At 38.6% G+C, this 16,841-nt stretch overlaps 1 protein-coding gene across 3 annotated transcripts in view; it reads right to left on the bottom strand.

Moving 5' to 3' along the window:
• Nucleotides 1-5,124: 5,124 nt before the first annotated feature.
• Nucleotides 5,125-16,841, bottom strand: part of nox4 (NADPH oxidase 4) — a 125,185-nt gene continuing 113,468 nt past the window's right edge. For 2 of the 3 annotated variants that reach the window (XM_033022452.1, XM_033022453.1), the window contains exons 16-18: nucleotides 12,709-12,777; nucleotides 7,642-7,742; nucleotides 5,125-5,890 (exon numbers count right to left, since the gene is read on the bottom strand). In XM_033022452.1, coding sequence (XP_032878343.1) covers nucleotides 5,770-5,890; nucleotides 7,642-7,742; nucleotides 12,709-12,777 — 291 coding nt within the window. In that variant the 3' untranslated portion in view covers nucleotides 5,125-5,769. The remainder of the gene's footprint in view (nucleotides 5,891-7,641; nucleotides 7,743-12,708; nucleotides 12,778-16,841) is intronic. The other variant, XM_033022454.1, reaches the window with a different exon arrangement.

Here is a 16,841-nt window from a genome sequence, read left to right as displayed (position 1 = left end):
AATAAGAAACTGAAGACAGGGAAGCACAAGGTCATGGAGACATCTAAAAACAATGACAATATATGCAAAGAAGAGTAGCATAACCTGGAGTAACAAATATCAGTGAATAGTTTACTTGGCATAGGTTAGGACATTTTGAAGATAAATTATCGAGGATAGAAATTGGAATTGTAGATTCTAGAAGTAACAGACACATATGTTAGATTTTCAGCAACAGATGGGCTGAAGAAAGGGTATAGGTGGGCAATGGTATGGTGGTCTTAGTGATGACAAGGAAAGTTATGTAATCAGTTGCAAGGTATGGAACTCACATGTGGAACCTGTATTTTGAGACACTAAACTCTAATGGGCCTGTCCCACTTAAGCGATTTTTCAGCGGACTGCTGGCGACTCAAGTTTCCGATAGACGCCTGAAAAACCGGGAACTGGAATGGCGACTGTCAGAGTGGAACACACATAAACACATCACAAAGGCGGGGGCCAGGGCAAGCGGGGGGAAATTCACACGGTGCAAAGCCAAGATGATACAGACACACACTGCGATAAACAGGAGGCTGGCACTGTAATTAAGATGGCTTGCACAGGGTAAGGTAAGTCCTTTAAAAGAGGGAAGGAGAGAGGGGGAGAGGGAGGGAGGGGAGGAGAAGGGGGGAAAAGGGGTGGGGAAGAAGGAGTGGAGACAACTTTTAATAAGCCAGAGATACACAGCTGTGAAGTTCAGCGGATATTTAACATTATAGGTCGGTTCTCCTTGGTTCTGAAAACTCCTGCTTACATTTTTTTCCCCAATGAGCCAATGAAAATGACCGATCAACAAAGGCAAATAACTAAAACTATTTACAGCTATCTCGACTACCTACAACTACATAGCGACCCAAGTACAACTGCACATACGACTACAGGATTATCGATTATCTCCATGGCAACCAATTTTTGGTCGCAGAAAAAGTTTCAACATGTTCAAAAATTTGCGGCGACCATACTGAGGCCGCGACTAGTTCCCAGAATGCGGGAACTCATTGCGACCATGAAGGAGACTCACCAGAGACCACCAGCGAACATGTGGCGACCATGTGGCGAGCGCAGAGTCTCCTGCATTCGCCTAAAAAGTCGCCTAAGTGGGACAGGCCCATGAGGATGCTGAAATCGTGAGCAAAAAAATGTGCTGGAAGAAAGGTGGTTCAGGCATTGTTTAGAAGGTATACACTCAATGAAATGCCCTCCTATTTGGTAAATAATAATCAGTCTTTGGATTGTACACATGGAGGCAGGAGAGAGAATTGAGCATAGAGAGAAGAAACAAAAGGTGGAAGGAAAGCAGCGGGTTAGGCAGCATCTGTGGAGGGAATGCACGGACACATTTCCAATCAGGATGCTTATTCAGACTGATTATAGGAAGGGTAGGAAGAAGGAAATGGGAGGTAGGGGTATAGCAAATCCCGGCAAGTGACTGAATAGGGATCTCGACCTGAAACATCACCCATTTCTTCTCTTCATTGATGGTGTCTGTCCAACTGGGTTACTCCAGCATTTGTGTCTATCTCCGGTGTAAACCAGCATCCGTTTTGCCGAACACTTATGCTCTGTCCACCAAGGCCTGCTGGAACTTGCAATTGCTAGCCATTTTAACTTTCCTTCCAATTTCAACATTCTCCAGCATTGACCTCGTCCATTGCATGAGTGAAGCAATATGCACATGGAAATTTGAAGAAAAGCACCTCATATTTTGCTTGAGGAGTCTACAGCCCAATGGTATGAACATTAAATTCTCCAATTTGTATTAATACCACCCCCCCCCCAACTTTCTTTGCCCCCTGCAGTGTGCACACATTTTTCCCACCACTCCTAGCACCCTGTTCCTTACCTCTCTTACTTACACTCATATCCCACCCCACCCATCTCCCGTTTTCTTTTATCCAACCTCTTCCTAGCACTCCAGCCACCCCACACCACCCCTCTTCACCCCCGTCTCTCCCCTTCCACCCATAGCTCACCCACTGGCTTTATATTTTACTCATCATCTTCCTTCCCTATCTGACACTTTGATTCCTTTTCATCATTAGCTTTTGTCACCTAGTCCACTCAACTGCCATAGTCCCCCTTCACCTATACCCACCTTGCACTTGCTGGATTTGCCCATCCCCGCCTGTCTTTTCCAGCTATTACTCCCCAACATCCTCAGTCTGTAGAAGAAACCAGACCTGAATCATTGTTTGTACATTTCCCTCAACAGATGTTGCCTGACTCATTGAGTTTCTCCAACACTTTCTTTACTGTATTCTTAATAGTGCTGAGGGGCAACATTCACGTGAGAAACAGAGGGGCAAGGATAGATCCTTGGAGGATATCAGATGTAGAAGTGAAGAGTGAGAAAAGAAGCTATTGCTGAAATTTCCTTTGGCTATGGCCAGACAAGTATAAATGGAATCAGATGTATATTATGCCAAAAATAGGTGTGAAGAATGACAAAATTGGAAGTGGATGATATAATTAAGATAACAAGGACTCCAGGTGGGTTAAGATGGACAGAAAATAAGATTTCCTTCCATAATTGTCACTTAGATTGCCATTTTGACCTAGTTAAGAGTTGTTCAGAACATGAGCAGGGCAAGAACATGATTAGACCTAATTGCCCTCAAAGAATAGTATTGACAGTAGACTGGAACCAAAATATAAACAGTATATATAAAATTAATCTGGAACAGTTTAAATATAAATGTAAAATTATAACACTGAAGCATATAAATATTTCACTACAGTCCAAATAAGACCTCAAGTTGAAAATTGAGAAAGAATCTTGACTTCACATCACTGCAATTCTATACTGTGATTTTCAGGGGGAAACCAACAACAAAGTGTGATTCTTTGTTTGGTCACTCAGTAGAGCAACATTTTTTGCAAGGTACACAAAATTGCTGGAGAAACTCAGCGGGTGCAGCAGCATCTATGGAGCGAAGGAAATAGGTAACGTTTCGGGCCGAAACCCTTCTTCAGACTGACATTTTTCACAATATACCTTTTGTTTCTCCTCTAATTTTTGTTTATTATAAAGTCTAATTAATTTGTTTTCATGTATATTTGCGAAATATTAGGAGGTCAGTAAAGCAGAGCCACAACAAACTCTGATTTACAAATAATTTCAGATACTAGTTATGTAAAAATAGATTATAGCTGATATTATAATGGCTTATGGCAATATGACACCCTGCCTCCATTTTGGCTAATGTTTTTTGTCTGAGGTGAGAGCTGGCCAAACACCTACCACAAACCTATGATTTACCACTTAATTTCACTTTTTGGTATTGGTTTCTTGTTATACCTGACCGCTGCAAGAAATTGCAACCAAAATACAAATATAATCTCCCAGAGTTCTGATGTGCAGATAGAGGTTTCATGGAGAAATACTTATTGTATTGCAGTGCATGCCTTCAACCACTGGAGATAACATTAGTTTTAATGTGACTTTGTGTACAATGACAGAGTTGCAAACAACTTGCATCCAATAAATGTACTAATCAGCCTTTCTAATGAAAACCATTGAATGGAAATCATGAGGCGAGTTAGCAGTTAAAGAACTAGTTAGAGTAGTAAGGGTGTCAGGGGTTATGGGGAGAAGGCAGGAGAATGGAGTTGAGAGGAAAATATAGATCAGCAAAGCATAGAATAGATCAGCATAGAATGGCAAAGTAGAATGAAAGGGCAAAATAGCCTAATTCTGCTCCGAGAACTTATGAACTGTATATTACAGACCACACAAATTCTTTAGTATATAGATGGTAGACTTTCTTCTGCAAATTTACTGCTGAAACAAACAAAAACTGAAAGTAGGAATTGACAATTGCCCAGTTTTGCTTCCATAATGCAGAAGGATGAGTAAGATAAGTGGCTCAATTCTCTTGTAATGAGAGATATCTCTAGTTGTGATGAATGTTCACTGTTCAGGCCCAAAATGCTTTTTGCTAACATCAGCATTTTAGCAAAGCAGAAGAAATTGTGTAATGTTCAAGATGGTTATTGTTAATTAGAGTTGTAACTGCAGTCCAGCCTCCCCGTTCCCATCGAGTTCATCTACACTTCACATTGTCTCGGGAAAACAGCCAAAGTAATCAAGGACCACTCACACTCTGGTCATTCTTTCTTTCCCCCTCTCCTATCGGGCAGAAGATACAAAAGCTTGAAAGCACGTACCACTAGATTCAAGAAGAGCTTCTTCCACATTGTTATCCCAGGAGTGATTGGGTTAACATAAAAGGTGCATTTGATGGCTCTGGGCCTATTCTCACTGGCATTTAAAAGGATGAAGGGATATCTCATAGAAACCTGCCAAATAATGAAAGGCCTAGATAGAATGATGCAGAGAGGATGTTTCCAATATTGGGAGAGTATAGGACCAGAGAGGAGTGAATCTGTGGAATTTATTGCCACAGATGGCAGTGGAGGCTGTCATTGGGTATTTTTAAAGCAGAGATTGATAGGTTCTTGATTAGTAAGGGTGTCAAAGGTTACAGAGAGAAGGCAGGAAAATGAGGTTGAGGGAAAAATAGATCAGCCATGATCGACAGGCGGAGTAGACTCGATAGGTCGGCCTATTTCTTCTCCTATGTCTTATGATCTGATGAGACTCTTGAATGGACCTCTATTATGCCAAGGATACATTTCTGATCTTTGAATCTACCTTATATCAGCCATTGCACTTTTTTTCTTATATGCACTTTCTCTGTGGCTGTGACTATATTCTGCACTCTATTTATTTTCGCTTTTGCACCACCTGATGTATTCCTTTATGGTATGATTTCCTGGATAGCGCACAGATTTTGCACTGTATCTCACATGAAAATAAGAAATCAATGCCAAGATCGATTTCACATTGCCTACCTGGGGGTACAAGTACATCAAAGTGCAGCATGAATAGAAAATTTGGAACATGTTCACCTATTTCAAGTGTTTCTGTTGATACAAACATCTTTCTATTACAGACCATACATGTTATATTAAAAAAATAGAGGAACAAAAGGTTTCTACAACATCTTTCACTGGCTCAGTCTTTAAAACTTATTTAATAAAGAAAATCCCCAACTCAACTTGCATCCTCTTCTACATGAAACTAAATCAATAGCCTCTGTGTTTATTCTGCATGAAGAATGAATTTATTGAGAAATGGTTCAATACCTGAAGACAACCTGGTCAAAACGAGAATGTATTATTCTGATCAAGTTTATGTGGATTGTTTGTTGGAAACACAAAAAATATTCTAACAACATACAATGAATATGCTTTAATATGCAGAGCTTGGAGTGGAAAGGAGACATGTTTGTTAGATTCTGTGGCAGCAGCAACAAGTACATTATGTAGGTACAGGAAACTAATAGATGTTCTGAAACTTCACACTGTTCTCAATTCTTTAACTTCTCACAGCAGAGCTTTAAACTTTCTCCAGCAGAGTTGTTTGACGCTGCATAATTGCTCTGTACATGTACACTGCAAGAAATATATTTAGTAAAACTGCAATAAAATTCGCAACTCTCATTATGAAAATAAGATATCCAGCTATACCCAAAGATTACAAAAAAAAGTAATAGTTGATCATGAACCAACTTTAATAACTCAATACACAGGTTTCTACTTGCACCATACCAATTGCTGAATGAATATGCATTCAATACGATTCACTCTTTGGTGTCTAGAGATTGTCTAAGGCCAATCCGGCTGACCACCATATTAACAAAGATAATTGCACTTCAAGTTTTTATGGCTTTTCCTTTGTTTTTCTCAAGAGAATGATTCCTTGTTGTACTCAAATTTTGTTCCATGCGAACTAGTTTTGTTGCTGAGTTTGTGAAGCTCTTCGGAGAGTTTGCTGGGTCCACAGCAAAACACACCAACACACTTTCTGTCAAAAAGAGAGAAAAACAGAAGTATTATATTGAATATTCTTCTCAGACAATGAAAAAAAGGATTAATTATTGAATATTATGGGAAGATGCTTCATCTGGGCCATTTTACATCATCCATTATTTCACGTCAAGAAACCATCCTTCAGCTAAGATGGTCAGGAGATTCCTGAACATTATTTTACCATTTATATTTACTTTAAATGCCCAGTATTATGCAGGAGAGAAAAGCTTTCCACAGTTCACTGTTTATTGCAAATTGCACGGAGATGAACAGTTGTCACCAGTTTGACAGGAAGTGTAAAATCTATCCCCTCACAAGCATGGTTTAGCCCTAGTTGGTGGAACATAGCTTTACCTTGACATTGCAATAAATCAAAGCGAGTACATTCAGACATACAACATCCCATATGTGTGTCTTTAAGGATTTTGTCTCCAGGAAAGTTATTCATCATCAACACCAAGGTCCAAAGGAAGAAATAAACATGACAAGTACTACTTTTAGTTCCTCAATGATTTTATATGATGCAAGATGAAATCTTTTATGTCTTGGTAATTATTTCCATTGAGGTGCATTCTTGATAACTTCAGAAAGGTTCTCTTCCTCTTTTTCTTTGAAGTAATGAAATGACAACTACCCTGAAGTGGCTGAACCAGGCATTGAGCTGTAACATATCATTATGATCAATACAATCAAAACTGGGCATACCATCCACCATTGAATAGTTCAAAATCTTCTATCACCATCTTTGGCATCTATCCCCACTGGTAGATGAAAGCTATCAAGAACATTGCTCCGATGGGAAACAGTCAGGAGGATGTGACCCAAAGAATCTTCAAAGACGACCAGATTCCACAAAGTCAATAGTCTGCTGAACACCTCTTTGAAGATGGACAATAGATGGTAAGGTCATGGGAGCATTCTGGGTGTGTGTCTTCAATGTCTTTCACTGGGAGGGGTGGGGGAGGGGAACCAAGAAATTAATTCCCTCCTTCATGGTGGATGGCTAGAGGATGAGGAACCAAGACCAACATTTTGCATAAGGAAGGCAATGAGAACAGATGGATATCAGTTGTACTGGGGAGTTTGGTTCAGTGTGGGAGGCTGGTTGGAATTTCAGAGACGGTATGCCCAAAGATATATTTTTTTAATTGCCAAGCACTATTATTAAAAAATATATTGTTCCAGGAAAACCCAAATGTTTGGTATCCCTCTCCCACTGGGCAACACATTCTAAGTTTCCCCACAAGATGCAAAATTACCCAGAGATAATTGGATTTAATTGCAGGGGCGGAAATCTACTTGAAGTTGCATGATATTGAAATAATCCAGCGTAATCCATCCGAATTTTTAGGCAATAGATTCTTATTTGTCATGGACCAGAAGTGACAAATGATTCTGAGACGCAAGTCAACCATGATCCAAATGAATGGTTTGACAACCCCAAGGTGTTAAACACCTTGAGGATTAAATATGTTGGGAATCACAAATATATATAGGAATCACAAAGCTGAATGTGAAATGCTAATGTTCTAGGAACAATGTATATCATTATTGCCCAATCTAGCATTTTAATAAAACCATGCAATGATAGCCAGCCACCGCGCAGAACACATTTGGCAGGGCTCGATAGTGTTCCACGAGGAGTTACTACTAACAAGCAGTCCCGTACACTCTGCAATAATGCCTCTGAGGACAAACATGACACAATACAGAAAAGTGACATTCAGACACTCAATGTTTACTCACTGCCTATTGCACTTGGCTATTTCACCAAACAGAAGTTTCAAGCGAGGCTTTCCAATAATAAGCCTGGAGTTCAACATTTGGTATTTTTCTCCATTTAAGTTCTATGGAAGATGATAAAATATGAAGTACAAAAATTAAAATAAATAACAAAAAAGTGATGCAGACTTTCAAAAATAAACAAACATCATTGATACTTCAAAAGCATGTTACTATCACCTTTCCATTACCACATTGAGTTTCATGCCATGATTGAACATTAATTAAATATTTTGTCACACCTTTTCTGCAGTTCCACATTCAGCATTAGGTTACACTGAAATAACCCCTCTACACAGCGGCCCCACTCAATACCCTCCACTTTCTGTTGGTGTTTCATTTATATTACTGGACACAGATAAACACTGGGATAATGCACCACTCAATATGCTCAGTACCTGAGCACTTCAAAGTAACTGTATTCTGTTCATGCTTAGCTACTACAGCTCCTTGGAGAAACACGTAGTATTTACACTAAAACAAAGATCAGAGAAAGATTGACCCCAATAGGCATGAGAGTTCCATCTGTTGCGCTTCTCATGGATTCTATCAATAGCTTCAAATCATCATGTATGGCATCATGCCTGCCTTGCCACAACAGCTCCACATATAGGGGACTGAACCAGTCAGATCACCACATCCTGTTTTGATCTAAACAGCAATTTGTCTTCAGCTGTCCTACCACTAAAATCGTACCCCTGGGATGGCCTTACAGCCTTAAAAAAGAGTTGATACTGAACCTGTGGGCAGAATCTAGTCTCCCATCAAAACAGATACTGTAATTTAAAAACCAATAAATAATTAAGTCAACATGAAACAACTAAAAATAAGTAAAACAAATTAAAACATTACAAAACAAAAAATAAAACACTAGATTAAAATAATGTAGTATCTTCCTAATCTCCAGCAAGAAATCCCAATTAAAATAAATGAGATTCCCCCTATTGCAATGCTGGAGAATCATAACAAGAGAATGCCAGCATCTGTTTCTCTGTTGGTGTTCTATAAATGCTTGCGCACGTTCAAGACTTAGAAACTGAGTGGAATTTGAATGGCTGAATACCAGCAGGTCTCTTTAGAACTGCTGCTTCTACTCAACAAGATTCATGCCAATAAATATTATGCCAAGTTGAGAATGGGGGGATGAGAGCAAGGCAACTAAAGATCTGACAAATTCACATCACCAAGGACAACTACAAAATGTATTATTAGATACAGAGCAATAGTGTTGTAGAATGTTGTAATTCTCAGTCCACCATGTTTACATATTTAGTTGTGCTGCTGTAAGTAAGAATTTGATTGTTCAGTCTGGGACATATGACAAAAAAACTCTCTTGATTCTGATGACAGCACAGGTTTGTTGACCAACCAAGTTAAATGTTTTGAGAAAACATGGATAACTCTGGACTTCTAGAAATCCTTGCACAAGATATTATTAGAAAAAAAAGAACATACAGAATAGGATGTAGCATGACATGGGGTGATAATTGTTTGGGAAATAGAATGAAAATGCCTAGGTGGCTCAAACAATGTTTCACAAATAATGTTCCCTGCAGGATGTGATCACGCCCTGGTTTTCACATAGATAGTGACTTAAATCCAGGAATAGATGTTTTGCATATTCAAGATTACAGATGATACAGATGCAACCAATGATTGTATTTAATGGATATGTATAAAACTGATTAAATTAATCTTTCACCTGAGTGGCATGGTGGCACAGTGGTAGAGTTACTGCTGTACAACATCAGAGACCCGGGTTCAATCCCGACTATGGGAGTTTGTACGTTTCCCCATGACCTCATGTGTTTTCTCCGGGAGCTCAGGTTTCCTCCCACACTCCAAAAACATACAGGTTTGTTGGTCAATTGGCTTTTGTAAAATAATGTACTGTGTAGGATAGTGCTAGTACAGGGATCACTGGTTGTCATGGTCTAAGTGGGCCGAAGGGCCTGTTTCCGCACTGTATCTCTGAACTAAACTAAACCTAGAAGCATAAAATAAAATTCTGGAGGAACTCAGTAGGACAGGCATCTCCTGTGGAGGAAAATGGACAGTTGTTTGTCGGGAGTTATTTGTTGCTCAAGATACCAGCATCTGCATACTCTTGTATCTACACCTACACGAGTCTTGCAAACACTATTTAACTAAGTGAGACAAAGCGCTGAAGCAATTCAGCAGGTCAAGCAGCATCTCTGGAGAACATGGGCAGGTGTTGATTCGGGTCACGACCCTTTTACAGACTCATTGGAGTTGGGGAAGAAAGCTGGGAGAGGTGAGGGTTGAGACAAAGTCTGACAAGTGATAGGTGGATACAGATGAGGGGGAATTAATTGGCAGATGGTTCAACAAAGTCCAGAGGTGAAAAGACAGAAATGCAGCATAAGTAGCTATGGATAGAAGAGTAATGAAATGCAAAGCCAGAGGGGGGATATAGTTGGAACGGAGAAAAGGGTGCACATCTAGGTGGAGCACATTGAAGAGTGGGGGAAACAAAAAGGAAGGGAAAAGGGGAAGGGGGCAGTTGTTTACCTTACTTTGGAGAATTCCTGTGTTCACAGCATTGGGTTGTAAACTAAGCTAAGTTGAATACAAGGTGCTCTTCCTTCAGTTTGCATGTGACCTCACTCTGGCAATGGAGGAGGCCCATTTTTTTTTAATCATAAGGAAACTAAGCTTATGTAAGTGAAATACCAGTTCAGATAGATATAATTTATTGCCACACAACCAGGGTCGGTGGAAATTTGGGTTGTCAGCAGCAGTACAATAATAAAGAACACACAATAAAACTGTAACACAAACATCCACCACAGCATTCATCACTGTGGTGGAAGGCACAAAAATTTGGCCAGTCCTCCTCCATTTCACCCCCGTGGACAGGACCAAAGTCAGTCCAGGATCGGCTCTTCCTCACCGGAGACCGCGGCTTTAAGATGGTGTAGGCCGCAGGCCGGCGGTCGAGATTTAAAGACTTCGCCGCAGCTAGAAGCACCGTAGACTGCAGGGCCGGCGGTCGAAGCTCCCCTCCAGGGGTGGTGGTAAGTTCACGCAGGCCCCGCGGTAGAAGTTGGCCGCGGGCCGGCAGTGGTGGCTTCTTCTTCCCCCGGGTCCCCCACGACGGATCCCGGGCTGTAAACGCCGCGCCAGCTGGAACTCTGCAGACCGCGGCTTCAGGCTGCGACTTCAGGCTTCCGGCTGCCCCGGGCCAGCGAAACGGAGCGCTCCCCTCCAGCGAGCCCAGGCGAGGGCTCACCCGCTCCACAACGAGAGTCCACGCTGCGCCCGCCGCTGGAGCCCCGGGCGTGTCTCCGGGAAAGGCCGCGCCGATCCTTGATGTTAGGCCACGGGGGAGGCGACCTGGAAAAACTCGCCTCTCCATGGAGGAGTTGACCGAAGCGGTTTCCCCCTTACCCCCCCACACCACCCCCCACACAAGACACACGAAGAAACATTAAATACATACTTTGAAACATACTAAAAAATTAAAAAAAGTTGAAAAAACTGATGCGCTGCTGACATGGCTGCTGCTGCCAGAGCAGCGCCCCTCCCAGTCACAGGCGAATGTGTTCACAACAAAGAATGACACCTCTCCAAACAGTTCCTTCCCAAGCTTTTAAGATAAGTAAGTGAGAACATGACAGATGTTTATATTGTAATCCTGTAAAGTTCACTTGGTTTGCAGATCGGAAAAAAAGTTCTGTCACTGCAATATTTAGGAAAGACAACAGAGGAAAATTAGAAATTAACATCTGTTGTCATAAGTAACTAGAATCGCCAATTGAGGATCGAGTGGTGGCATGCCTTCAAAATGTTCAGCTGATCAGAAAGAGAATGAGCATGTATTTGCAGGGAATAAAAAATATTTAACTTAAGATCCACATAAAAACATTTTGAAGCTTGTTGGTAAATCTCAATAGGATGCCATTAAGCAGCAAAAACAAAATGTGGCTATAGTAATCAGGCATTCAAATTCCTGGAAAATAAACAGTGGTGGACTGAGAAGATTTGCACTGCGGCACAAATACGTTTTGAACTATAAAACTCCAGTGCTTGGGAATAATAATTGAAAAAACACAAACATAAATTTAGCAACCAGGCAAAAATTGTGAAAGTTGGATTTCAGTATAAACATCTACAGTTCATTCAGTTTATGCCCGGAAAGTAGAAGACTTCGGGTCATATGACAATAAACACTCTTGACTTTGATTCATTTGCCATTTATTAATAATAACCCTAATATGCTCAGAGTGAATATGAGAGCCAGAATAATGTGTAGGAGCTTTCTTCACAACAAATCTGAGAACATCGAGAGAACTGAACAGCTCTTTGTAATTATTTCATATTGGGAAGGAAACTCCTATGGAAATGTGTATGCATTACTCTCTAATTATCAAGTCAAGAGTGTTTTATTGTCATATGTCCCAGATAGAACAATACAATTCTTACATGCAGCAGCACAACAGAATATGTAAACATGGTACACTGTAAACAATATAATAGCCAAGAGAAAAAAAAGATCAATATGTGCAAATATACACATACTCACAAGTACACACATATATATACACACACAAACACAGAGAAAAAAAACAAAATAAATGTGCAATAATAATAATAGTATATATAGTTCAGAGCTTATTTGAGGTTGTTGTGTTTAATAGCCAAATGGCTGTTGGGAAGAAATTGTTCCTGAACCAGTATAATCGTTTTAATCAAAGGATTGGTATTTAACATTGACCTTTTCTTGGCACCTAATTGGAGTAATTAATTCTCATTAACGGTAATGAACATAACAAAACATAGATAATTAAATAGAACTAATTTCATTATGATTAAAAAAATTATAAAGGGTGAAGAATTTGAATTGATTACCAAGAGAACGGAAATTGTTGAGAAACAGTACAAAGGTTTCAAAGGTTTTAAATGTTTTTATTGTCAGTCACGAGTACCAATTAAGGTACAGTGATATTCATTTTTACAATGGGGTTAATTAGAATAGTATAGGCATGCAGAAGCTAACAACTAAATTACCTGCAACCCATCTGTTTGACTGAGATACAGCTGGACGTTCAAGTAGTCTGGGCGGTTCTCCTGCCATAGCTAGGAATTGAAAAATGGCCCAGTCAAAATCAACTAACCATTAATGGAGGTCCCAGGAATTTCCCTTACATTTAAGCATGTTTAATTGAATAACCTGGAAAAGCATAATGCTCCTTAATGATACATCATGAGATTGCGAAAATGATCAAAGATCCCAGCACAGACACAAAAAGCTGCAGTAATTCCAGTGGGTCAGGTAGCATCTCTGGAGATAAGGAATGCATGACTTTTCGGGTCAAGTCACCCATTCCTTTTCTCTGGGGATGCTGCCTGACACACTAAGTTACTTCAGCTTTTTGTGTCTATCTTCAGTTTAAACCAGCATCTGCAGTTCCTTTCCACACAATGATCCAAGCAGCTGTGCTGCTTGAAGCTGGTAATACAACCCAGATCCCCCAAAAGTCCCTTTAAAAACTGTTGGAGAGTCTTCAATTACCAACAGATAGTTTCACACAGAGAGTTGTGAGTCTGTGGAATTCTCTGCTTCAGAGGGCGGTGGAGGCCGGTTCTCTGGATACTTTCAAGAGAGAGCTAGATAGGGCTCTTAAAGATAGTGGAGTCAGGGGATATGGGGAGAAGGCAGGAACGGGGTACTGATTGGGGATGATCAGCCATGATCATTTTGAATGGGGGTGCTGGTTCAAAGGGCCGAATGGCCTACTCCTGCACCTATTGTCTAACAGTGCGCTTTGGGACAATGATAGATTCTGATCTCCCACTACTCATCTGGTGGGAGGTGTAGGAATAGGAATAGGAATATCAAGCCCCCAACATCAGTCGGTCTATAAAATGAACTTAAACCCCATCTATCCCATAGTCAATGCACAAATACAGCATTTTTTATTCCTTTCACCGTATCAAAATCTAAGAAGCCATTAGTTGGTATTATAATTGAGGTTATTTTTTACTAAGCTGTTTGGTCACTTGTGCTCCACCAACCCAGGTCTGCATTCCTTAAAGCTGGGGCTTGCCTTGATATTTAAAGTTATCATTGAATTCAAAATATTTGTGGACATTTAGATGGTGCCCAAATGTTTTACTAAAGGACATCAAAATAAATACTTATACCAAATATATTCTGCTTTGTCTATGCCTCTGCCATAAACTGGTCTCAGTCTCCTTAAAGCCAATTTCCCTGCCACTGTCTGAGATTGATGATCATCACATCAAGCTAAATGTATATAATGGGATCAGAAGAAAGGGGCAATGAGCAAAATCTTGTCTATTCGCCATGATTACATTGAAGAAGATTTCTTCTCAGTTGTATTTGTTGCCAGATCAGATGGAGTAAAGTGATCATATGTCATGCATTCCGATTTATTTATTTATCATATTTCCTTAAGACATAGATGAGGACATAGCAGCCCATTGAGCTATGCCAGCTCTCAGAGCATTTCTTTCAGTCCTATTCCCCCACTTATTTTCCCCTTGAGCTATTCTCTTTCCAATTCTCCTACAACCGGAGTAGTTTACAGTAGCCAGTTAGCCTACTAACCAATACATCTTTGGGATGTGGAAAGAAACTGGAGGCCCTCAGAGAAACCCATGTGACCATAGGGAGAATATATAAACTCTACACACATCGCACGAGAGGTTAGGTTTGAACCCAGGGTGCTGAAGCTGTGAAACAGCAACACCACTTATGCCACTCATAAATGGAGCAATGAAAAAAATGTTAAAATGTCTGTTAATTGAATGAACAAAGGGGTGTAAACAGAACCATGAAATTTTGATTATTTTTAAATATTTCTATTAAATAATCCAATCAATAGTGCAGCAAATATCTATATTACTAATATTACAATGTGGCCAAATACAAAAACTAGTTTTATATAATATAAATTGGAAAGATAGTTCTGATCAGTCTTGCCTTTTTTTTTTTTTTTTTAATATATTTTTTTATTAAAGGTAATCAATTACAATGCTTCAAACAACTTTATATCAAATTAATTCAATTTGCATTAAGTAAAACACTAGTAATACTTATCTACTATTTTTTTAGAAATAATGATAGAGAAAGAATAGAACAGTTATAAATCATTAAGAGAGTGATTAAATAATAATTTGATTATATATAAGAAAGAAAAGAGAAATGAAAAAAAAAATAAATAAATAAATTTGAGTAACCACAATATGTATTATTAATAACACTACTACAAGTGATAGTATCAATAAAGACATATATGTTAATTCCAATATAAAAATGAATTATTCTCACCAAATCCCGCAGGGTGCACGCCGAGCTGTGTTGCCAAGAACAGCTACTTCTCTAAATACTGTATATATGGAGACCATATCTGTTCAAAAGAATTATACTTGTCCAATAGGACAAATCTAATTCTTTCCAGATGTAACGTCTCCATCATCTCTGTTGCCCACATTTTGGTTGTGGGGGATAATGTTCCCTTCCAAAATTTCAATATGATTTTTTTCCCAATTATCAAACAGTAATCAAAGAAATTTCTTTGATTTACTGTAAGTGATAGATGTAAATCCGGAATTCCAAATATTATTAGCTTTGGGTTAGGGTCCAATTTAACTTTGATGACTTCAGAAATAACTTTAAAAATTTCTGTCCAGTAATAATTCAATTTAGGACATGTAACGAAACTATGTATTAAATTTGCCTCTGCTTTCTTGCACTTATCACAAATAGCGGAGAGATTCGGAAAAATACTATTTAATTTAGTTTTCGAATAATGTAACCTATATAATACTTTAAATTGTATCAGTATATGTCTGGCGTTTAATGAACACCGGTGTATTCGTTGTAGACTTTCTTCCCAGTTTTCTTTTGTTATAGCCAATCCCATTTCATTTTCCCATGCTTGACGATATATTTCCGTTATTGGATTCTCCTTATCCAAAATGATGTTATATATATAGGCTATTAATTTTTCTGTATTTGGATGTAAATTAAACAGTTCGTCTAACAATCCTGCTTCTTTATTTTTATAATCTTGTGTATTGGATTTAATATAATCTCTAATTTGTAAATACCTAAACAAATGTTGTGGAGACAATCCATAAATATCTTGTAACTCCTGGAATAAAAGAAATTTTCCTTTTCTATAAAGGTGTTCTATCCTTGTAATTCCTAAATCATCCCATTGTTTAAACCCCCCATCTAATATAGCAGGTTTAAACGATGGATTATTCATAATTGGTAATCTAAATGAGAGATTATCCAAATGTAGAGTCTTAACTATTTGTTTCCAAATACGTCTATTATTATATATTATTAGGTTGTCTTTATAATATTTTTTTTGTACTTCCGTTGGTGCAAAAATTATCGAACCTACATTGAAAGGTAGACAGTCTTCCTTTTCTATATTTAACCATGTCGGTTCATGATCCATATTTACCCACCAGAAATTCATATTCTTAATCTGAACAGCCCAGAAATAATATAAAAAGTTTGGAAGTGCTAATCCTCCATTTATCTTAGCTTTGCATAGATGTTTTTTATTTATTCTGTGATTTTTATAATCCCAAATAAAACTATTGACAATATTATCAATTTTTAAAAAAAAAGTTTTCGGAAGAAAAAAAGGAATAGCCTGAAACAAATATAACAACTGCGGTAGAAATACCATCTTTATGGCACTTATTCTACCAATCATGGATATAGGAAGTGTTTTCCAATATAAAATATTTTTTCTAAGTTTATCTAATAGTTGAGGATAGTTGGATTTTATTAATGAGTTATGAGTTTTAGTTACGTTAATCCCTAAATATTTAAGTTTGTCTGTAACTACTTTTAATGGGTATTGTTGTAATGTATTTAGATTTATTCCTGTTATTGGCATAATCTCGCTTTTATCCCAATTAATCCTATACCCAGAAAATGCACCAAACTTAGTTATAATGTTTAGCAGGTTGGGAATACTAATTTCCGGTTTTGTAATATAAATCAAAACATCATCTGCATATAAAGAAATTTTATTAATTGTTGTATCAGTATTATAGCCATATATTTCAGGTTCAGATCTAATTTTTTCCGCCAATGGTTCTATCACCAATGCGAACAATAAGGGTGATAACGGACATCCCTGTCTGCATCC

This window comes from Amblyraja radiata, chromosome 6 (assembly GCF_010909765.2).
Source record: "Amblyraja radiata isolate CabotCenter1 chromosome 6, sAmbRad1.1.pri, whole genome shotgun sequence".
In the NCBI taxonomy this organism is placed as follows: domain Eukaryota; kingdom Metazoa; phylum Chordata; class Chondrichthyes; order Rajiformes; family Rajidae; genus Amblyraja; species Amblyraja radiata.
Note: the sequence above shows the minus strand (reverse complement) of the source record. Positions and strands in the feature narration are given on the sequence as shown.